The sequence below is a fragment of the Rhamphochromis sp. 'chilingali' genome (assembly GCF_963969265.1).
Source record: "Rhamphochromis sp. 'chilingali' genome assembly, chromosome: 19".
NCBI lineage: Eukaryota > Metazoa > Chordata > Actinopteri > Cichliformes > Cichlidae > Rhamphochromis > Rhamphochromis sp. 'chilingali'.
In genome coordinates this window covers 23,531,562-23,556,328 of record NC_137946.1, presented here as the reverse complement: position 1 = coordinate 23,556,328, position 24,767 = coordinate 23,531,562, and the positions used below count along the sequence as shown (strand labels likewise).

General features: G+C 36.8%; 1 protein-coding gene across 1 annotated transcript; it reads right to left on the bottom strand.

Annotated features, from left to right (window-relative positions):
* Positions 1 to 73: 73 nt before the first annotated feature.
* Positions 74 to 22,494, bottom strand: LOC308387502 (organic cation/carnitine transporter 2-like). The gene is made up of 20 exons (XM_080867609.1): positions 17,234 to 22,494; positions 15,013 to 17,140; positions 13,815 to 13,997; positions 13,171 to 13,274; positions 12,580 to 12,734; positions 10,927 to 11,098; positions 9,987 to 10,113; positions 9,647 to 9,729; positions 9,078 to 9,138; positions 8,351 to 8,569; positions 6,665 to 6,847; positions 6,434 to 6,537; positions 5,559 to 5,713; positions 5,292 to 5,463; positions 3,995 to 4,127; positions 3,706 to 3,800; positions 2,921 to 3,135; positions 2,559 to 2,741; positions 2,266 to 2,401; positions 74 to 2,010 (listed from the first exon to the last, which is right to left on the bottom strand). The coding sequence occupies exons 2-20, from the start codon at positions 15,217 to 15,219 to the stop codon at positions 1,941 to 1,943; spliced, it is 2,757 nt and encodes a 918-aa protein (XP_080723735.1). The 5' UTR covers positions 15,220 to 17,140; positions 17,234 to 22,494; the 3' UTR covers positions 74 to 1,940.
* Between the last annotated feature and the right edge of the window lie 2,273 nt (positions 22,495 to 24,767).

Below are 24,767 nucleotides of genomic sequence, written 5' to 3'. Positions count from 1 at the left end.
CAGGCCTCGAGGGCCGGTGTCCTGGAGGTTTTAGATCTCACCCAGGGTCAACACACCTGAATCAAATGATTAGTTCATTAACAGGCTTCTGGAGAACTTCAAGACATGTTGAGGAGGTAATTTAGCCATTTAAATCAGCTGTCTTGGATCAAGGACACATCTAAAACCTGCAGGACACCGGCCCTCGAGGCCTGGAGTTCGACATCTGTGTTCTATAGGCTAACTAATTACTCAGTCACACTAGAGCTGGGGTGTCGAACTTCAGGCCTCAAGGGCTGGTGTCCTGCGGGTTTTAGATATCACCCTGGGTCAACGAACCTGAATCAAAAGATTAGTTCATTACCAGGCCTCTGGAGAACTGCAAGACATGTTGAGGAGTTAATTTAGCCATTTAAATCAGCTGTGTTGGATCAAGGACACATCTAAAACCTGCAGGACACTGGCCCTTGAGGCCTGGAGTTTGACACCTGTGCACTAGAGTAAAAATAGGGCAGCAATTTGATTGTGACTAGGAAACATGTTTGGTTTTCTGGTGATTGCACTGATTTCTTTTCTTTTTTTTTTTATATTTGGGAACTGACTACAAGTAACTGTGTCAGCCAGCCTTTAGCCTTTGGGGGCCACTTTCAAGAGTAAGGTGAATGCACAGCTGGCCTACAAGCCAACCTGTCATGAACAATCACCATCTGACTCAGACTGACTGCAGTCCTTCTCAGGTGAACTAAATGGCCTGTATTTGTATAGCGCTTTTCTAGTCCCTAAGGACCCCAAAGTGCTTCACACTACATTCAGTCATTCACCCATTCACACACACATTCACACACTGGCGATGGCAAGCTACACTGTAGCCACAGCTGCCCTGGGGCGCACTGACAGAGGCAAACTGGTGAAGGTTTGAAAATAATTGCTGTCTAATTTAGGAACCCCATTCATTCACCAAATAATAACAAAGTAATAGACTGGCTCTGTTTTATTTTTGTTATTTCACCATCCTGATGCACCAAGGTCGCTTTGAAGGCAATTGAATGTGAATGGTTCCTGGTCTTTAACCCTTTCATGCATAGTTGTCACTACAGTGGACAGCTATTCAAAGGCTGTTTTCTTGTATTTGTGTCAGTGTTGATGGTATACTTGCACATAAACCACTACATTGGACACTGATGTGTCACTCCATACCCTGGCACCCACTGAACGTTTAATGTTACTATAGATGTATGACGTGTTTCATTATTCATTCATTCATGATGATGAATATAAATATTTAAGAAAAAAACCTGATTGAGGTTGTTATAATTCATGCATGAAAGGGTTAAATCAACCATTTAAATGAAGTGAAATGAAGTTTATTGCACATGGTTGCAGTAACTTTGTTCATGCTGCAGTTTCCAATCACAGTTGTGCTTTCTGTGGCTGTAGCATAATAAATGAAGAAAGGGTAGGTAGAAGAGATAGATTTTCTGTCATTACTAAATCATTATTTCAGTACTCACTCTTTACACACAACAACAAATTCACTAATTCTTCACAAATTATGACTTCAGTTACAGAAAATTGTTCATAAAGTAATAAAGTAATTATGAGTTTGTCAAACGTGCCCTATTGAAAATATTGCATATTAAACAAATGCAAACATGTAATAAAATAATGCTTTATGTTTCAAGATTAACCAAATTACATAGCAAAATTGCTGACAGCCTGTTCTGCTAACCAACAAGGACATTCAAGCTGCTGCTCCAAAAATATTGGTTACATTAAGTTTACCTTCAGTCATACACACTGTTAAAACAACATCGTCTGGATTCAAATTGTGTAATTACTTCGTTTTCTTCAACTTTATTACCATGTTATTACTGACTCCAATGCAAAGAACAGCAAAAACATAGCAGTGAGACACAGGAAGTAAAAACAATATATTCGTGAGTCATCGGTGTTGGAAACAATCATAGTCGACTTTCAAAAATCTTCACGTGTTTTGATTGTCCTTTTCTAGTAATGAAGGGACATTTCATTCTGTGCGGGACAAAAGACAAAGAAAACACAGTTTAGTTTTTGCAGAAAGGACGTCTGTAAAAGTGTCACCATCTTTGTGTTTACTGCCAAATTAGTTATTGCTATTTTGGTGCTTTTAAGACACACTAAGAGTCAATTTTTGTAGTTGCAGAGTTACTACGTTATCACAAGTCTGAGATCTACGTCTGAGGTCAAGTTTTTATGACAAGTTTCACATTCAATAAATATTACATATGTTCTTCCAACTGATCTCACCTTTCTCTTTTATGCATCTGTTCAATAGTTTGAGGCAAAGGCCGTCCGAAACTCTCTGGTAGGAACACAGTAGCGAAGGCAGACACAACAGCAAGAGTCCCCAGTGTAATATAAGGCAGATATTTAAAGTACTGACCTGCACAAAGACAGGGAGCAATTAGGATTGGAGAAAGGCCTTGGCCTTGTGTTTATGCAACGTAATGTAGTGTGGGAATTTGTAGTCTACACAGACCACTAGATATACTTGATAAAATGCTTATTTATGAAGATTTGAGAAACATTCCTTCACTCACTCAGCTTTAACAAAAATGGTGCAATACAGCTTCCCACTCTGGATACAGTAGTACACATTCCTGTTGCAGTATTCCTGAGTACTGTTGGGAACAGTTCTGCTGTATATACAAACATCAGGGCAGTACCGGTGGTAATACCAAATTTTCCCACCATCTCTAGAGTAATAGACAGATATGATAGACCTGAAGGGAAAAAAAAATTAAAGATTTGTATAAGGCTATATACTAATTTGCTTCAGTACCTACTTCTAATGTCGGTATTTGAGATAAGATTTGCCTGAAAAAAACCTCAGACATATAAATAAATAAATAAAACCTCTGACACTCCTATGGACACAATATGGTGCATTTTTTCTGCTTACCATGAGGCACAAGTTGAATGAAATACAGTGATACTCCTCCAAGGAGCAAGATGCTTACGACAGCGAGTCGTCGTGGAAGGTATTGCAAAGCCAGCCAGCTGGTAATGTATGCTGGAACCTCCACGGCTGCTGAGATGAAACAGCTGATAAATGGATCGGCATGGAGTCGAGATGTATTTAGGGATAAGCCAAAGTAGCCAGTACTTAGAGTGAACCTGTAAACATATGTCAAATAAAACATGGTAGCAATCTGAAAAGGAATCTGCTTGGAATTAGCAGTAGTGGGTTTATATTATCTATTCATGCAATTGAACGATGAGGTTTTTGTTATTAATCATATTACTACTGCACTTCTCACTACCAAAATCAATAATCACATCTCTGTAATGTGTTACGTTACAATGCATTACACTCCAACTCTTCCCAGTGACTTACCAGTAAGGAGCTTTTCTGGGAGACTATTGGGATTGCATTGAAAAAGACCTTCAAACGCTTGTCACCAGTGAATACTGCTAGTTGTGTTCAATGAGTGCCAAACCAGCAGGAATTATGTGTCTGCAAGGCCAGTGCAGCCAGCTCTCTGGTGATTATGGGCCTGCAGTGGGTGATGGTGCTGCAAGTGCTTGTAAAAATATAATGTGAATAAATATGGCTTAGAGCAAAAAACTGCTCTTCTAAACAAAACTGTCTTTTTTTCTGTTCTCTCATCATTTATGGGAATTCAGCGATACACATAGGATATTCTATTCATCCCCAAAATATAAGTGCTTTGAATTACTACTCACCACACAAGGCAGAGAATGATCGATGTGTTTCTGATGTTTGCAGTCCTTAGCAGGCTGAAGATACTGTGACGTTCATTAGCCTGAGTCTTATCTGCCTAAAAGACACAAAATCCCAGTCTCAGCATCTGTACATATGGCAATATCTGTTGCTCCAGGGTTCTATCCCTTTTTTGGTAACAGTAATATTTCTGATCATTTGGGTATTGTCGTGCGTAGTGCGAGAGATATTTATGTGTCTTCCTCAGATTCTCTTTACGTGCCTGAATGATTTAATTCAAAGCCAACTTACTGGTGAATCGTAATCATCAAAGATGACCTGTGGAGCCTCTACTTTGTTCTTCTTGGCAGCATATTTCACTATGTTCTCTGCTTCCTCCACTCTTCCCTGTGAAAGCAGCCACCGAGGAGACTCTGGGATTAACCTGCATCAGTATTCAACACAAAGAAACAAAAAGATTTAGCCTGGATCCGGTGGAACAGAAGTTATAGTATTGCTTATTACTCTCTTTGATGCTTGGCCAGAAGTTATATACTGTACAGGGTGGGCCATTTATATGGATACACCACAATAACATGGGAATGGTTGGTGATATTAAAGTCGTGTTTGTGGCACATTAGTATATGTGAGGGGGCAAACTCCTCAAGATGGGTGGTGACCACGGTGGCCATTTAGAAGTCGGCCATCTTGGATACAAATTTTGTTTTTTCAATATGAAGAGGGCCATGTGACACATCAAACTTATTGGTAATGTCACAAGAAAAACAATGGTGTGCTTGGTTTCAACGTAACTTTATTCTTTCATGAGTTATTTACAAGTTTCTGACCACTTATAAAATGTGTTTAATGTGCTGCCCATTGTGTTGTATTGTCAATGCAACCCTCTTCTCCCACTCTTCACACACTGATAGCAACACCGCAGGAGAAATGCCAGCACAGGCATCCAGTATCTGTAGTTTCAGGTGCTGCACATCTCGTATCTTCCCACCATAGACAATTGCCTTCAGATGACCCCAAAGACAAAAGTCTAAGGAGGTCAGATCAGGAGACCTTGGGTGCCATTCAACTGGCCCACGGCGACCAATCCACTTTCCAGGAAACTGTTCATCCAGGAATGCTCGGACCTGGCACCCATAATGTGGTGGTGCACCATCCTGCTGGAAAAACTCAGGGAACGTGCCAGCTTCAGTGCATAAAGAGGGAAACACATAATCATGTAGCAATTTCAAATATCCAGTGGCCTTGAGGTTTCCATTGATGAAGAATGGACCCACAGCATGTCAATGGCTGTGAACAAAGAGAAACTTGTAAATAACTCATGAAAGAATAAAGTTACGTTGAAACTAAGCACACCATTGTTTTTCTTGTGACATTACCAATAAGTCTGATGTGTCACATGACCCTCTTTCTATTGAAAAAACAAAAGTTGTATTCAAGATGGCCGACTTCTAAATGGCCACCACCCATCTTGAGGAGTTTGCCCCCTCACATATACTAATGTGCCACAAACAGGACTTTAATATCAATGAAGTCATGAGAAGATAAACTTAACACAAACGCAGCTTTATTTCTTTCAAGAACAACCTACCACCAAAGAGGAAGGTAGAGAAGGCCAGGGAGAGATATACCTAACAGGAGATATGTCCAGTCCCTTAAAAAGTAGGCGAAGAGAGGAAGCATCATAAAGCCAAAGGCAAAGGCAAGACATACACCCATGGATGAGAAAAGGACCCGCACATTGCCAGTGAAGATTTCAGTGCCTGCACACACAGAGAAAGCCAACAGAAGTTTTGAGGTAATGGAGGTTATTGGACACATTGTTGCAGTAACCAAAGAACCAAAAATATGCCTTTACCGAGCACAAAAGCAGAAACATAGTTAGAGATTTGTCCCAAACCACTGATGAACAGGAGGATGCAGAACACTGTCCAAGATGATGAGAAGATTTGAACAAAAGTGAAAAGAGTCTGAAGTGCCATGGTCAGAAACAGAACTGGCTTTCTTCCAAATCTACAACGAAAAGTCAAAAGATGAAATAAGTGTAAAAAAACAAATAAGACATACTGCGTATCATAAAATATTTATTATAAAGTATTTATTAAAAAGTATACTTGTGTGTTTATTGGTAATAGCAATATAATACTCTGCAATAAAGTAAAAATGTAATGAGGACTTTTATTACATGCTAAACAGAGCAATTGTAGAAATTAAAAACACTTTATAATACGGCCTGAAACTATTAACTATATAAGAGTCTAATTCGCCTGTAATTAAATTGAATTTAAACACATTTTATTTGAAATTATAATAATTAAAATATTTAAAAAATATATATATTTTTAAGAATTACATTGACTTACAGTCTTAAATGTATGTACACTAGAATAAGGCGATAACAAGTTGTGGTTTTGCAGGGAAAAAAAGAAAAAGAAATAAACAATGAATAAATATTGTTTGTTTTTCCACAAAATTAAATTGTATTTTGTAAAATTACAGTACTTATTACTGTTTGTAAGAATTGTACGTATTCTAGTGTACCTAACTTTAAGTATTTGTAGGTAAATATAAGTACATTTTAATTTCAAATAAACTAAATTGAAATTAAGTCTAATTACAGGAAGCCATATTATAAAGTATTAATATGTAATGATAGCTAGAAAGAATTTAAAAGATCAATATACAGTTTGTGCTGCTTAAAAGGGGGAAACAAGTATTATTTTTTAACTTTACCTGTCTGACAGCTGTCCTGAAAAAAAGGATCCAACTAAAACTCCCATGAAGTAAACTGTGGAAGTAAACGGCTGCTTCCACTCTTCACTGCACACCAGGTCAAACTGAAACGTCCAGGCATAAAAAATTGAATAAAACAATACAAAGACTTCAGGTGCTGTTTATGCCTCGTCAGATCTTAATTTTCAATTGTCAATCATTGTTCAAATATCGTCTGTATTACACACTTACCTCAGAGACTATAGTGGATTTATAGATGTCTTTGCTATAGCTCCACCCATCAACACACCCCTCTTGCTCCAGGTTAGTAAGATTAACATCCTGGCCTGGAATATATCCCTGAGCTGAAAGATTTTTGACCACATCCAGCCTGTATCTCCGACATCTGCTCAGCTCCAGCTTCCCATTCACCATCTTGCAGGTAAATAAATGCATTAATTTATTTACTTTTCTGTGAAATTGTGTTGAATACCATACTATAAAGGAAATAGCATGCTCTAGAAAGATAAAGAAAAACAAATCTAAAGTAACTGCAACAACAACAAAACAAACAAAAAAGCAAGCAAACAGAAACAAACAAACAAATACTGAAATGTAGAACTGGATAACAGGAGAATTAGGTTATTGACAAAAGAGGAAAAAAAACGAAACTAAACAAGAAACAAAATACTTTCAAAATAAAACAGGAAGTAACCTAGAGGGGAATTACCTAAAAGAGACAGGGGTACACTGGAAGGGCCAGATCAAAGTAAAACACAAGCGATCACAATACAATTCAAAAAACCAACAGAAACAAGATCACAAAGTTTCAACAACTAAAGATTAGACACAGAGGCATTACTCTTGTAAAGATAATCTTAAAACCTGTAAGAACTCTAAAAAACACAACTCAAAACTAAAGCTAAAATAAAGAATGGTTAAAAATAAACAAGAATGCAAAGTCCAAAACCATAAAACCCCAAACCATGACAGTATTTTGACCACTTAGTGCTCATAATAACCCTTCACACATATAAATATATACCCTATCACAAAATATGGCCATTCTACTTTATTGAGCTTAAAGCTAAAGCTGGCTTTGCAGAATGCAAAGAAAATACATCTACAAAGCTGCAAATATGATCATTAAAGTAAATATCAGACACACACATTTAAAAAATTTGCACATCCTCCAACATTAACATTTAATTCAAACATACAACATGTTGTCTTAGAAAAAAAGTAGGTAATTACAAGTAATTGTGAATTCGCTTTAACTGTCCTGCCCATTAAATGGGTCTGAGTGTGATTATAAATAATATATAATTGTGTGTTACTGTATATGCCTTTTAAAGTGTTGGTATTGGGCTGGTATTGCATTTGACTAACTCTGTTTCTAAAGAAGGAAGCTATTTCAAATGTAGCTTTCGTTTATGCTGTGCTGGCTGAATGACTGAGTGACATTCACAGACTTTTAGTGGGAACTATCATTCCTTCCAGCCATGCAGCATTTCCTTTGCCACTGACTGTCATACAAATCCAAAGCAGATTTCGCCCCACCTTAAATGATTCAAATTTTGTTATCATGACTCATCTGTCATAACGACTTAGTTACAGAACGCATTGTCGAGAAGTTATCTTGCACAAGCCAGACTTTTATAATGATGTTCCAGTTTGTGTATCAAAGCTGCAGAGTGAAAATACTATTTCTTTTTCACCTAAATTTTTGCTTTATGTGAAGTTTTTCTTGGTCTTGTGGTTATGTAATTCACGACTCAAATTTCATACTGACATTTCAGACTAAATACATTAAATACCTTTGAAGAAAATATTAGATTTAGACGATTTGATTGCAACACTGACACAACTTATCTGTACTGGTGTTGTAAAGATTACATGCAGCTCTTCTTGTTTCTTTTAATTAATATACTTCTTTACCTCCATTGGAATGATAGCTTGATGCCAGTCTTCTGTCAAGTTAATATCAGGAACCAGGCAGTGGTGTCTGGGAATGTCAGTCAGGAAGATGAGGGAAAAAGAACCAAATCCATTTGGCAACACGCTGGCACAAAGTAGGAAGAAAACACTTTGCTGGAAATGTCCCCAGTGACCAAGAAATGCTGTGACTTCATCATAATCCTGCATACTCTTGGAATTCTGTCTTTTAAATCACTTCTTCATCTATTGTGAAAGTAAAAAATACTCTTTAAAGAAAAAGTTGCATAAATAAACAAGTGCTACTCTGAAAGTGAGGACTCCAGAAACTCTGCAGAGCTTTTATGTAGTGTGCATTCTTAAAGGTATCAACTCCAAATTTGACTTTTTATAGTCACCACTGGGTTATAGATTACAAAGGCAATAACAAAATGCTCAGATGTTGAAAGATAATCTTTGACCATCACTTGCATAATAGGTTTCCAAGAAATATGGGAAAACTTCCAACTTGTGCAAGACAGCATTTATTATTAACCATCTATTGAGGATTTATTGGTTAAATAAGACAAAAAAAAGAAAATTATAGGTTTATCTTTGTTATGAGACTATTTATATATAATACAGCTTTCAGTCATTTAACAGACAACAAAGCCAAACAAAATGTAAATATAAAAGACTGTAAACAACAACAACATCTGTCTAGACCAGGACAAACAAATAGTCATAGTGAACTGTCCATTGGTACCACAGGTACAGGCGTCATATTTCTTGTAAGACATGGGCACTTCACCCTGTTTTAAAGAGGAAAGACAAACACGAGTTTTATTTTCAGCGATAAACTTCATTATCATTATTACTTATAAGATGTGAACACTTATTTTTTGTACTATTGGCTAAGGGCTTTCATTCAATCTGCAAAAAACCCCCCAAAACAAAACATTTGGCCACTTGGTGGCAGTAAAGTTCACTTGGAAATAAATAGCAATCTCACTTCTTAACCTTCCTGTCGTGTTCAGGTCAATGATAGTCAGTGATAGTCAATGATTTTTTAAATTTACATACCCAACATTTAAAGTTAAATTGAACATGATGATACATTTAGAGTCACCCTGAAACTTCTACTTCACTTCTACTCAGTCACTTTCACTAACTCCCTAAATGACAGATACTCGCCTGACAACATACTTTTCTGCATACTGTGTACCATGTTTAAAGAACTTGCTGTATAAGAATGTAAAATTACAATTGCCTTTATTACTTCATAGAAAGTAAAATAAACTGTGAATGAAAGTAGCTTACCTTTCTCGTCTTTGCATTTGTTCAATAGTTTCAGGAAGAGGTTTCTTAAAACTATCTGGAAGGAAAAGAGCTGCAAGAGCTGTCTGGAAGACACATAAAATTAGTTTGACTGTGTGAGCAGGGCTTTTTCAAAAAATATTAAAACACAAAAATGTTTAAGATTTCTTTTTTTTCATGCATTTTTATACTAATAATATCAGTCAAATGTCAAATATATTAAAAAAAAAATATATATTAATATATTTATTTATTTGTAAAACTTGAACTTGTTTTCAAATGATAACAACTGTGTTCTGCATCTTGGGTTAATCCAGTAATGTTTAAGTGAAAGTTCACTTACACCACAGTCTTCAAAGATGATCCTCGGAGCTTGAACTTTGTTCCACTTAGCAGCAGTTCTTATAATGGCCTCGGCTTCCTCAACTCTGCCTCGAGAAAGCAACCACCGGGGAGACTCTGGCATAAGCCTGGCTTAATATTTAACACAAACAGAAGGATGCAGACTTAATCAGAGGGATTTTGGAGACAAAGCAAAAAAGACAGTGAAATAAGGTCAATAAACTTGTTAGTGGGAACAGTTTGTTCTTTTTGTTTCAGCTGCTCCCTTTAGGGGTTGTGACAGAGGATCATCTTCATCTGTCACACCTTATCCTTAAGATCCTCTTCTATCACACTGACCCATGCATTTCCTCGTTCACTACATCCATAAACCTTATCTGTGATTTTCTTCTTATCCTGTCTGCCATCTCCATGTTTAACATCCTTTTCCCAGTGTATCAGCTATCTCTCCTCTGTCCATCTTCAAACCATATCAACCTGAACCTTGCCTCTTTTTCTCTCCAAATATTGAGCTGTCCCTAGGAAATATTTATATCTAATCTTGTCTGCTTCTAGTAACTGAAAAATCTGCCATCTTCATTTTGGCCTCATGTCTTTCTGTAAACACTACTGTGTCAAAACCTTACATTACAGCAGGCCTCACTACCCTCTCTTTGCATCTTCACCATTCCAACTGCATCCCTCTCGTTCACATACATATTCTTCTACTGGCTATCATTCCTGCAGTCCATATTTCCACCTGGCTTGGCTCTCTTGCACCTACACCGTACTCTTTCTTTAGATAACAATATCATCTGTGTATGTCACAGTCTATGGAAACTCCCCCCTGACTAATGTCCACCACAGTTTCAAGCAAGTCAATACATTTGATTCAGTTCCTACAGGGAATGCTATATAAAGATATGTAGAGAGATAGATATGCTAGAGCTAGTGCCAGCTACCACCAAAAGGGGACGTAGGCCACACAAGGCAAAGATAAAGCCAATGACAGTGATTTCCAGTCCCTTAAAAAGTATGCTAAGAGTGGAAGTATCATGTATCCAATAGCAAAGCCTAGACATGTGCCCAAAGATGAGTAAAGGACACGCACTTTGCCAGTTAAGACCTCAGAACCTGCAAAAAAAGAGGGGGTAATGATGAATAAAAACTTATGTGTTACAAAAAACAAAACAAAAAAGGAAACAAACTGAAGATTGCACAAAAAACTCTGTTTGTATGTTATCATCACCATGCAGAGTGCCACCCCACAATAAATAAGCTTTCATGTATATTTTTTTAACATCTGAATTTGTTTATGGCAGTGAGGTGTGGTTTGTGGCTCAGCTGCAAAGGGACACGTGAGACAGAGTGCTTCTAGAAGCACTGTCCACTGAGAGGGTTCACGCATCTGCAGCAAATTTGCCAATCACTGCCTGTTATTTTATGTAAAAGTGTGCTGAGACCCCTGGAAAGACTGAAAGTGCTGGAGGCAGCGGGGGCTTGCCAGTAAAGACTTGTCAAAATGTGTTTCAGAGTGATTTTTGTGAGGATTAAATGCACCTTGCCATTGGGTATATATGGCACACAGACTAAACGCACACAGTGTGCATTAAGAAACTGAATAAAAGCATAGAGGCTGCAGAAACTACTCAGAAATATGTGAGTGATGTGACACCTGACAGGTTAGCTGTGAGAGTTACAGCAGAATGATCTGCAATAAAGCAGCTGTCTTCTGAATGACTCCTTCACTCCATTTGAGCTGTCACCTGACTTCAGTTTCTGACTAATTTTGCACTTATATCAAAACATCTGCTGCTCTTTTTGCTGTACAAAGCACACGTGTAAAACCTGCACTTAGACATTCCTCTGGTGTTTTCTATTCTTGGCTCCCTAGTTTATGCTCCTTGTGTTAGATTGCATCAAAATGCATCTTTCAAACTGCATCATTTATTAATTGGCATGATGTTAGTAGATCAGCAGTAGAACCTAACGCTCCCATTGGCACTTTTTAGGATTGTGGTGTCATTACAATTTGTCCCACTGTCACGGCTGCGGCAGCAGTCATGTGGTGTGTGAGAGTAAGGACCCAAGATGCAGGTACAGGCTGAGATGCGAGTGAGCTTTATTTACAGTAGTGGCAAAAAACAGGAAATGCAGAATGGGGAGCTACCAAAACTAACCTGAAACCATAACTACACGGGATGATGAGCAGGGATGACACAGAGAATGTAGAGCAGAGAGCCACAGAGATACACCGAGTAACACAGACGGTCCGACAGTGAGCAAAGACAACCCCACACTATAAATACACACACAAAAGGAAAAAGGGACAGCAAACAGGAGGGAGGCACAGCTGATCCTAATTAACATGACGAGACAAGAGACACAGACCTTAAAAGTAAAACAGGAAACGCAGAACACAGGGAAGCCACATAACAAAACCTGAAATGAGAACTCAAGAAATACTAAAGGGCTGAGGAGCTAAAGTGAGCAAGAAATCAAAAACTAAAAGCACAAAACTCAAAAACACTGGGTCACTGACACAGGACCATGACACCCTCTTATAAATCTGGCCCTTAGTTTTGCATCATAGCTAAATAAATGTTCCATCCTACCCAACACAAGAGCAGCCACAAAGTTGGACATCTGTCCCAAACCGTTGATGAAGAGGATGATGAGGAACATAATCCATGAACCAGAAAAGACTTGAGCAAAGGTGAAAACTGTCTGTAGTGCCAAAGCTGCAAAAAGAACGGGTTTTCTGCCATATCTAGACAGAGAAGATAAATATATTAGTAAACATATACATGCATAAAAAGTGTTGTACTTCCTATACAGTTGTGTGAATTGCATCTAAAAATCTGGATGGAAGGAGCACAAATTGAAAATAAATAAGTACATATCTCAAAATAATAACTGTGTTCTACCACTCTATTTCTTATTATACTGGTAAAAATACAACTCCATCATCAATTAAAATCACAGAAAAGTTCGTCTGGATGTAGCATTTTCAGCGGCATAATACATGTCTTTTATATTACTGACTATTATAAGTGTATACTGTAACATGATCTTTTTAAATGATTTTCATTTTTATTTCTTTTTACAATAAAGACAATCTTAATATCGAAACACGGAAGCCTTTCCTGAACCTTTAAAGAATGGTGTGGTGTTTGGTCTCTTTCACATGAATCTCATGTCAGTACCTGTCTGACAGCTGGCCTGACAAGAACGATCCAAGGAGTCCTCCCACGAAGAAAACAGTAGATGTGAACGGCTGCTTCCATTGGTTACTGCACACCAAGTCAAACTGGAAAATGAGATATTAACAGTTGAATGACTGAATATGTGCATGCAGGAAATAACAATGTTAAAGTCAGTGTGATTTGTGCTGACTGTTGCTGGGTGTATTCAAATGTCTTTTCACTCTAAGTAGAAAGAAAAAGGGTGCGTCTTTCCTGGTGTGCAGAAACGAATCCCCAAAGAGCACCTTGAACTTTAAGCACTGACAAAATAATGACAAGCTGAAGACTCAAAGGTCAACAAGATTACAACAAGATAATGAGAAATAAGCCATGTTGATAACAGTAGAGAAAGAGTTTTCTAGAGGAATTTATATCATGTTCCTATGTTGACTGACTGCACCTACTGTATGTTCACAGGTGTGTTCTGTCCTAACTGTTGAATAAATGGATGGGCTGAAATCCCCTGTCTTGGATAAGGTAGGAGGAAAGGAGCCACATAGACTAAGGACTTAATGATATATCTGCAACATCAAGAAAAAACAGCTTATGCTGCCAAAAAATACTACATGAAAAATAAGTAGATGTAGAAGAAGGATTGACCATACCTCAGAAACTATAGTGGATTCATAGATGTCTTTGCTATAGCTCCACCCATCTACACAGCCCTCCTCCTCCAGGTCTGTAAGGTTGACATCCCTGCCAGGAATGTATCCCTGAGCAGAGAGATTTCTGACCACATCCAACCTGTATCTGCTGCATCTGCTCAGCTCCTGTTTCCCATCCACCTCCTCATAGTCACAAGGATACAAACAGTTTTAGGGTTATTAGTATTGAGACATTTAAGAAAAACTCAGTAGGATGTCATAGTGTTTACAAAAATATGTAATATTGAGGCAACAATGGGCCTATACGGTGGCCCTGAGAGGCCAAATGGACTGCAACTTAAAAAAACACCAGCAATAACAAAAATGCTGCGAAAACACACAAAATACAACGGAAATAGTACAAACGAAAACAGAAATAGGAATAACTAAAACAGGAATAGGAAAAAACAGATTTCCAAAAGCACAAGGGAAGTGTTTCTGGGGAGACAATAACCTGACGGACCAGTTGCAGGAACCAAAATAGCCCAAGAAGTGGAGGATCTATGGTTTTGTAAGGAAAGAAAAGATGAGAGGAAAGTGTGTTAGCCTAACTATTAGCCTAAAAATCCATCATCACTATTATATGAATCATGACAAAACACACCTATTATTTTTTGGGTTCCTGCAACTGGTACATCGGGTTATTGTCTCCCCAGAAACACTTCCCTTGTGCTTTTTCCAACCAAAATATTTGTATAAAATTGCACAAAAAGAATAGATGGTCCAAATCCTCCTCTTCTGTTTCACAAAATACACAATTACCGGTTTCTATTTCTTGGAAATGTGGATCTTCTGACAACCAGGAAACTTGAACTTTGTGCTTTTTCCTATTTCTGTTTTGCAATATTTTATTGCATTTCATAAAGATTTAATGGTTTTTAGTTTAAATGTATTGTTTACACTGCTTTTTTTAAACTTTCAACTACCAGCAACATAAAAACTCATTTAGTTCCCAAAAGTAGTTTTCTACTTCTCCCAAGCATGTTTTTTTTGTTTTGAAATAAGCATAAATGTGTTCGAATAAATACAAATGTTTTGAGTTACATTATTGGAAAAATATTTGAAGCAAACTCAATTATCACTGAAAAACTGCATCAGTAGTTTAAATGTTTTCTTTGATGTGCTGTATCACAGAGTTGGGGCTCTCGCAGTCACTTACTTTGATTGGGATGACACTTTTACGCCAGTCTTCAGTGAGGTTGATACCAGATACCAGGCAGTGATGACTCGGTGTATCAGTCAGAAAAACGAGAGTGAAAGCACCAAATCCATTTGGCATAATGGTGGCAACGAGCGAGAAGAAGACAATTTGCTGGAAACGTCCCCACTGCCCCAGAAAACCAATGGTTTCAGCATAATCTCTCATAGTCAAATAATTATAACCCTTTTTCTAAGCTGCTGACTCTTCTGTCTTCCTGAAACAGCATTGTGCTTACATGTACTCCACCCAAACACACACAGATCCTGGCTCCTATTACCTCTTTTGTACTGTTCAAAATAACCTTCTAAACTTTTATTTATATATTTTTAAACTGTGACTTTCACAAGCTGCTGTGTTTCCAGGAGTGACTAATGTTATCATAATGACACATCTGTGTATTTTTTTTTCCAGTTAACTTTTCACTGTATACGTGAACATACACATTTAATAACATACTTGTATATAATATAACTGAGATTTGGACAAGGAGTATACATAAGTAACTGTATCATTGTGGCTAGGGTATAGTTTTGCCTTAGCTGCAGTAGGAGGAGTGGGTGCAGTGCAGAAATCAGCGCCTAGTGGAGTTATTGCCACACAGGGTGTGGATTGCCTAACAAACCGGTCTTTATTCTATAGGATAATAAGGAGAACCTTGTGTGCGTTTCATAGGACAAACACACACATATAGGCGTGGCCGTGTCAGCTGCACAGCTCTGGGCAAGAAACCCGAGCTGTTGCTGCGAGAGTGCACCCTGGAGCCAGGCACATCAAGCAGGGTTGAGTTTCCAGTATGCAGAGCAATATAAGGGAGGCTAAATTTAGGAAGCAAAACAAGATGGCTGTTACTAAAAGTTAATCTAGATCTAGATGTGCAATCAGCCATTCCTATCATTATGGGCTCTAATATTGGAACACCAGTGACTAATAGCATTGTTGCTCGAATGTAGGCTGGGTAGTGAAAACACTTTGAAAGGTAGTTATATCCTATGTGCCATATGTTTATATGCATGTTTATCTAAAATATAATGTCATAAATGCTACAATGGTTTTCTCGAGCATTTGATAGAGCTATAGTTCATGACTTTTTTAACCTGTTGTCTGTCTTGACACTTCTCTCACTCAAAGCTGCAATTGGATTGGTGAGATAAGGCTAATCAGTCAGCCTCAAGCGCTGTGGTTGACACACTACAGCTCAGCAGTGCTGAAGAAGCCCTGGAATGTCTTAAAATTGTGACTGAGCCACTGACTTAAATATAATTCAGGCAGGCATCCCTGAGAGATCCTAAATATGTCCAAATCTTTTCTTTTACTAATCTAAAATTCACTGAGGTGTAAAATATAAATGTTCTCTCTGCTATTTGTAAATCATAATGTTGTAGCTCCATTACAGTTAATATAAACTAATGCTGCATTATTATTCCACAGCAGGTTGGAAAGAATGAAAATGCTGTCATGCCAATGAGACTGAGAAGACCAAAAATAAAAGAAAACAAAAACAGAATTTGCTCTAACGTAGTGAAGTCAATTTGAAAACTGCCCCCTCTAGCTTTTCACAGTGTGCATTACACTGCATGTTCATAATTAAGTGACGCAAATACTCTGAAATACAGTAGGGACATAATGCCCTAGCTTAAACTAAGAAAATAAGATTAATAATAATCATTAACATTATTAAACAAATTTAACGTTATGACATGATTTAACAATGTCAGTTATAACTTTATAATATGCTAAGTGTGAGAAGCAAGAGTCTGGTGAAGCACTGGTGTCATGTCAGTCATGAAGGTGCAGCTACAATATCAATTATAATACTGAACCTGTCCTGCCTGTTTAATCTTAGTTACTCAGTATAGGGACTAAGGCCCTTTATATTTTAAAATTGTGCAATGTTACGTAAGGCCCAAAATGGCCTCCGTACAAGAAAGTAGTAGCTCTAATATTGACCAGTAACGAACCACCACACGCACACTGTAATGGGTTACACAAGATTTATTTGTTCTTTCTCCGGGTAAAACTACTGGCTGAAGACACAACTCTGGCCAGGAATCCAAGGCCCAAAGCCACCGCGGTCAGGGTTGTTAGCCTGGTTACAAACAGGGGAAAGGTGGTCACTTGGAAGAACAAGCAGCCAAAACGTATCAATCCTGCATCTTCCTCAAAAAGGCTTGCCACCCACCTTTTCAGGCCCGACTTCATTCGAGGCTGGGTCTCCACATCACATCCTGGGAGCTGGAACTTCCCCAACACTGGTCCAGTTTCCTTGTCAGGGGCACAGAGAGTCTCCAGTCCAGTGTTTGTTTTCCTGCCTTCCAGCACATCCACTCACATCCCAATAAGAATGAGTCCTCCCTCCAACATCCTCAGTTTATTTTAAAAGCAAAACCAGGCCAGGTTAAAAATCTTTTCCGTTAAAACGTGCACACTTCATCCTGGAGCTTCGAGGCTTCCCTGCTACACCAGTGTCCTACTAAAAAAAACCAACAACAACACCTACTTCCTGTTTCCTCTCCCCTTTATAGAGAAGGGCTCCAATCCTCCCCAATCAGCTGCTCCCTGTATTCAACTCCAAATAGCTGGCAGCTGGACTAGAGTAGAATCTCCACTCCCACATGGGTGTGGCCCACACCTCACATCAAACACAAAGAAACACCAAAGCATGCAATTAATACAAAACACAATCTAAAGTAATGCCAACCCAAAAGCTTAGTGGGGGATTCTCTCCATCCTTTTCCACCATGCTATACTCTGTAACACTGACTATAGAAAAATACTAATTATAGTTCAGTCTGACAGTTAAAATTAAATGTCTGATCCTTACATTTGAAAAATTTAAAGAATTAAGTGTAAACCCTCAGGCAGCTTGTGTGAAGACATGTCTGAAAGAAAACTGCTCGTGTTACATTTCCCTGAGAAAATACCTTATGTTGTTTCAGTTGCACAGGTTTTACTTGTTTGCTAATATTTGTTAGCAATGCTCTAATTTGTCTCCTTGTGCACATTCTCTCAGTGGTCTCTCTTATTGTTACGCATATATTTGTTTTTGTTTAACCTCACTGGTATCCTGCTGTGGTATTCCATACAGTCACTAAGACAAAAACAAATAACACGCTCCTACTCAGGTATCGCTGGTTTGCTGTCTTGTACCTCCTCTTCTGCTTTCTGCTACTGCACTCCCTCTTGTTTGCTCTCTCTATTGCTAACTGGAAGGCGATTACAGGGATTGAGGAACCAGTCATTACAATGATTATATTCGTTGCAAAATTTAACAGTTTTTGGTTACGCAGACCTGACAGTTTGCCAGTTAAAATACCAAACATGACTGGATGACCTCATCACCAATTCAATTCAATTTAATTTCAATTCAATTCAGTGTAATTTATACATTGCCAAATCACAACAACAGTTGCCTCAAGGCTCTATATTGTAAGGTAGACCCTACAATAATAACACCGGAATGACTTTGTGGTGCAGGCAATGGATATCTGCAACTACTATCATCTTACTATCATCTTAACTCTATTACTCCCAGTTTCAGCCAGTCCTTCATTGTTTATGTGAACATTGTTTTCTGTTCTTATTTTTGCTTCTAGGCTGCATTTTAAAAAGAAATGATAGTCCAGTTACATCGCTGGAGAGAATTATGGAAAACCCTGAGAGACGAGAAACTGAAGCAGAACTGCAAGAACCCAGAGACTGATGAAAGCTGTACAAAACAAAGAGTACTGAGCAATTTTGAGTGTTCTGACTTAGAATGTAATGAGGAAAATGATAGAAACTAAATAATAAGCAACATGTCAATCTCTGAATAATGTGGATAAGTTGGTTGCAAAGTGGCCCATAAACAAAAACACAAATTTAAGCAACCAGAGCATTTTCACCTGTTTGACACATGTAAAACAAGTTAGCTTTTGTTTAATCAAGCTGAAATAGAAAGGACTCTGATTGCTATATGTGGTAATCAGTACGTTATATGCAGTGAGGTGTAAGGAATGTCAACATTAGATTGAGACAAAAGATTGAGAATAAATGGCGGAAATTATTGACAGTTGTGGGATTGCATTAACAACTTGTTTTTTTTCTTTGATAAAGAGTTCTGGAGGACGTCCATTTTTTCAGCTGCTTATCCAATGAAGTGTTGCAGGAGGTGTAACCTATATCTGACTTTGGGAAAGAGGCAGCATACACGTATCCGTCACAGCAGAATAACAGATAGACAGAGACACACACAGCCTGTGGGTTGGACTCGGCCTGGGTTCGAGTCCAACCCACGGCCCTATGCCGTATGGTTTCCCCACTCAGAAGTTTCCCCTGAGAGTTTCACATTAAAAGCTACAGATGAGACAGTGACGGAAACAGAAAAAGAGCTGTGGTTTTTAACTGTCAGTCTCACGCTTGGCTTAATTTGTTATTGCCTTTGTTGTCGGTGAGAAACTTGAACAATTATATGAGTGATGTTTTTTTTGTCTTTTGCTGGCAAGCCCCAAACACTCACACTGCCTTTTGGAGAAGAAGAGGAAAACTGTAATGCCCACACTCCACAATTTTTATCAAACATTTTGAATCCAGAGGGGATTTTAATAAAATAAAGGTCACAATAATAGCATCAATAAGCAAGCTGTTCTTTAGAAACAAATATGGTCATCAGAAATGCCAGCCCTTGTGAAAATTAAAAGGTAAAACAAAAATACACCAGTGTCACCAAAGAAAATACATAACATTGTATAACTTCACTAATCTAGTATCACAATTTGTGAAAATAAATAAATAAATGAAAGAAATATCTATAAAATAAAATAAAACTGTAGCTTTCTGGATCCTTTTAGATTGTGTGAAAGCTAAAAATAATTTCATGCATAAAAATACAGCATTCACAAAAAGTCAAATAATTTATATGTTTGTGTTGTTCTTAGATCAAGATTGTCACAATAACCGTCTATATCTTGTTTCTCCTAAGGACCTGAATTGTTGAACTACTAGTTAAAGCTACCTGGCTTAGAACAATATCGGTCCCCCTGAGCGCACACAAAAAAAAAAAAATAGATAAAAAAACCCTCCAACAACAAGAACAGAACAAATAAACAAAACAAAAGGAGCATAAAACTTTTGAAAACCCTGTTAGTATAATTAACCAAATGTGAAGCCATACTTTTGGTCTGATAATGGCAGAAAACACCAGCACCACAAACATGATTGAGTGAGGTTCGGCTTTGCAGCTTTCCTAAATAGACACATAGCAAATATAGCCACCTTTTGTGGTCTGACAAAAGGGGCTAAAAACTAAAGCATGTATGACCAATTTGTACTGTACAGTTGTGGGAACCAGTGCAAAAGCTCCTTCCTTAATTCTTATCAGAGAAGAAGAAAAGAGGATAACTTTAAATTTTGGTATCGATCAGATACCAACTAAATGTGGGGCCAGTATTCCCCACACAATGCCAAAAACAACACTTTTAACTTAGAAAAAAAGTTAATGTAGAGGAGAGCAGTGTGTTATGACCTATGAGTTGATTCATGATCGATTAGCAAATTCTGAACACATTTTAATGATCACTAAATCACAGTGACTTTTACTATTCACAATAATTGGTTATACTTTTGAAACTGGGTTTTGTGGAAACCTAAAATATAAATGTGCCTATTTCTAAACAACTCTTCTATAAATCAAATTGAGATCACATTCAGTACAACGAGGTTTACACATACAATATTTCTTTGTATTTCCCCATAAATAATTTACGCAGTTAGGTTGGCAACATACTGAACTTAGAGGATAGAAACAAAGTATTGATTCTATCATGCTACTATCAATCCAATACCAATACCAGCATTGGTATCAATACTATTGATATTTAGATTGATCCGCCCATCTGTAATGATCAGCCTTCTGCTTGTAAAACATTCACAGTGCAGTCTTACACTGCCATATAGAAAACATCCCCTTTTGAATGCGGTAAGTGAAAGCTTATAATTTTAATCCATGCAGTCTGATATTGATTAAAACTAACTAAAAATCTGTAAAAATTTATTTAATTAAATTATAAATAATAATCCATGTATACTATTTCATAGAGACTGTATAACTTTTAATTTGTGAAATCAACCTTTTATGCAGTGTGGCAAATGTTTAAATAATACAAAGAACAATTAGGGCATTTGTTAAGAATAAACTAATATTATTGATCATTTTGAGAATAAAGTTGAATTTCAAGATCAAAGTTGAAATTCTATTTTGAGAAAAAAAGTCAAATTTGGTGATTACAGGTGTTTCAGGACAAAATGCCATGACTGCTATATACATTCTACAAAATGCCTTGTGCAGATGAATTAGTGAAACAAATTGATCAGCCGTCTTATAGTGTATTGTGATACAACGTACATCCTCTTCATTGCATGAGGTTGCAGTCATTGATATTCCTGCATCTGTCCATTGGGAGGCATTTAATTTGTTATAAATTCATTCAACTCTTCCACGTTTGTGTGTTTTTTCCTCTTTCTGTCATACTTATCACCACACTTTGGTTATGTGCTAAAAGAGAAATAATTTTATGACCAAAAACAGATTATGAAGTAGGATTTTACTAACTCATCTACACAAGGCATTTTATAGAGGATATAGCAGGCGTAGCAGTTTGTCTTAGTCTCCACATTTTATCTTTTTTCTCAAAATAGAATTTTGACTTTAATCTAGAAATTTTCACTTTATTCTCAAAGTGATCAATAGAATAAGTTGAAGTAGAATCTGTAGAATAAACTAGGGCAGGCATACCTTCCAAAAAAATGTGACATGATTCTAAAAGTTGACCTCTGTGTTACAGAAACAATGATTTTCATTTACATCAACATCGCAATTCTGGCAACAACAGCCCTGGCAAAAGGTATATTGTACTCTGTTTTCAATACAGAAATACTGATTGAATTTGTAAATTTGTACCAGGTTTTTTTTTATAGAATCAGTTTCGTTTTAATCCATACAATCCTTACATAGAAAATTTTTTGTGTTTTTGTTTCTTTTAGGATCAGTTGAATGCATTTTCTCGGAATCTCCTGGAACCCATTGTTGTTTTGGAGCCGTAGGACAGTCGCTAATTTTTCATGTGTCATATAAAACTGATACTTCAATTGTAATCGTGAAGGATAACAAACACAGGGTTTTAAAAACTGACAATCATGAGACTGTGTTTTTAGATCATGAATATGTAAATCAACCAAATAGGATCAATAATGGAACACTGAAACTGGGCAAAGCCATGAAGAAACACTCTGGATATTACCAGTTGGAAGAACATGACTCTAATGGAAAGTTACTGAAAAAAGCGAATGTATGTCTAAAAATACATGGTAGGTTTTTATTTTATTCTTTTGTTTGCTTCAAACTCAAGTTAATCATTATTATTAATTTACATGAATGGCTTTGTTTTATTAAAAGATAAAAAAGCAGATATTGTAAACCTAGTACATTAATTGTATAGTCATTTTTAATTTTTTAATTGAATATATATATATATATATATATATATATATATATTCAAGCTCCCAGGCCTCTGGTAGAGGACCCGAGCTTGAAGGATAAACCGCCCGCAGGGGCGTGCTGGGTGTTATATATATATATATATATATATATATATATGTGTGCGTGTGTGTGTGTGTGAATATATATATAGATTAAATCTTAATTCGATTAAAATTCGTTATTGCTTTAATCTTCAAATCTGCAAAAGCAAAAATACTTTACTGCTTTACACTTCACTGCACAGATTTAAAAAGTAACCTAAATATATATGCAGGATACAGTAAAACAATATTTGAGAGAAAACCTGAATACTAAATCAAAATTTGAGAATGGTCTGTTATACTGAATATGGGGGGAGCAAAGGCTGCAGGTTCATATTTGAGTTCTGTCTTTTAGAGAGTATTAGTTCATGTTATTGACAAGAAATGTAAATCTTAATTAATTCTTGATGCAAAAAAGTGTCAATGCCAGAGGCAAGAGAGAATACTACTGGTATTCTTTTGGCATTTGATCCCTGTCAAGGAATAAAAAAGGGGGTATTTTATGTGATTAAATCAAACTGTCGAAATCCTTTGTCTTTTTACTGTCAACAAATTCAATAAACTTGAACTTTAAAGATTAATGAAGTTTAGGTAAAAAATCTATGCATGCTTCCAACCGAAACAAACAATAGCAAATAATGCATTTTATTTTGTGAATTGGTGAACAAGAAACCCTTGAAACTTTTTAAAGGTTTTAAGACTTTAAACTTGTCATGATCTGCGGAAACACAGATTGTGAGTAGTGAAATAAACGACCCAAAATGCAGACTCACGAACCAAATTTATTAAGGCTGATGTCCAGAACGAAACTTAGGCAATCAAACAAAAGCAAAGGGAGCTAGAAAACCACTAAGAAAAATAAACTGGAAAACTATAACTAGAGCTGCTAGAAAACAGGAAGACAGATGCTAGAAGACAGGGAGAAAGTGACTTAATGATCCGACAAGACACAAGGGAGACTGAGCCATTATAATACAGAGAAGGGTGATACAGAGAAGTGAAGACACATGGGAACACAATTGGAGCAAACTAGACATAACAAGAAATAACAAGACAGAGGAAGCAAAATTAAACATAACACACACCGGACAAGAGACTGTCATAGCCACACCGAACGTGACATTCATAAACAGACATGATAGACAACACACTGGGAACTCACAGGGAGGACACAACGTGAGTTCCCAGGAAAGCCTAAGAGAACTAAATTAAACAAGAACTAAAAACTAGAACTTAAGTAACAAAATACAGAGTCCCTCTCAACTGAACATCAGAATCTCGATATTCTGCAAAAATGAAGTCAAGACAAAACCCTTATGGCACTAATTGTAACATATCTTTGCATTATTATATTATTGTCTTTACCTTACAATATAAAGCACCTTGAGGCAACTGCTATTGTGATTTGATGCTGTATACATATAACTAAATTAAATCTGGAAATTCAAATTTTCAACCCTAGAATGTTATTCATATTTGCTTATTATTATTATTATTATTATTATTATTATTATTATTATTATTATTATTATTATTATTATTATTATTATTATTATTATTATAACTTACATTGCTGTTTTAAAAAAAGATTTCCCCAAATGTGAGATAAATTAAATGTATATTTTTCTTAATACTTGATATTTTCCTATAAACCTTTTTTGTGACTTAAAAAATACAGTGCACATTAACTTATACGATATGCGTTATGTTTGTGTTGTACACTGCTTACAAAATATGATTACATGTCTTCCAGCTCCAGTGTCAAAGCCAACATTGTCTCAGACATGTTTGTCACCAGAACAGATGAAGATCAGCTGCTTCTCTGAGGGAGATGGAGTACAATTAATTTTGAGTTTGGATGGTCAGATACTTATACAAAGCAATGACCACAACCAGTCCCTAACCATTTGGACAGCCGAGTTTCCAAATGTTACCATCATCTTAGATGGAAAGCTGACTGGAAACTTTATGTGCGAAGTTTGGAATAATGTCAGCAGAGATGAAACCGTTATTCCCCTGGCAGCCTGCAGTGGTAGAGTATTTAAACGTAAGATTTTCTGGGACAACACTACATATTTTCTTTCAAAGGGAAATTGGATTTGAATTTATATGGAGTAAAATAAATAATTTACCATATGGTTTTGGTTGTCGCCTGTGAA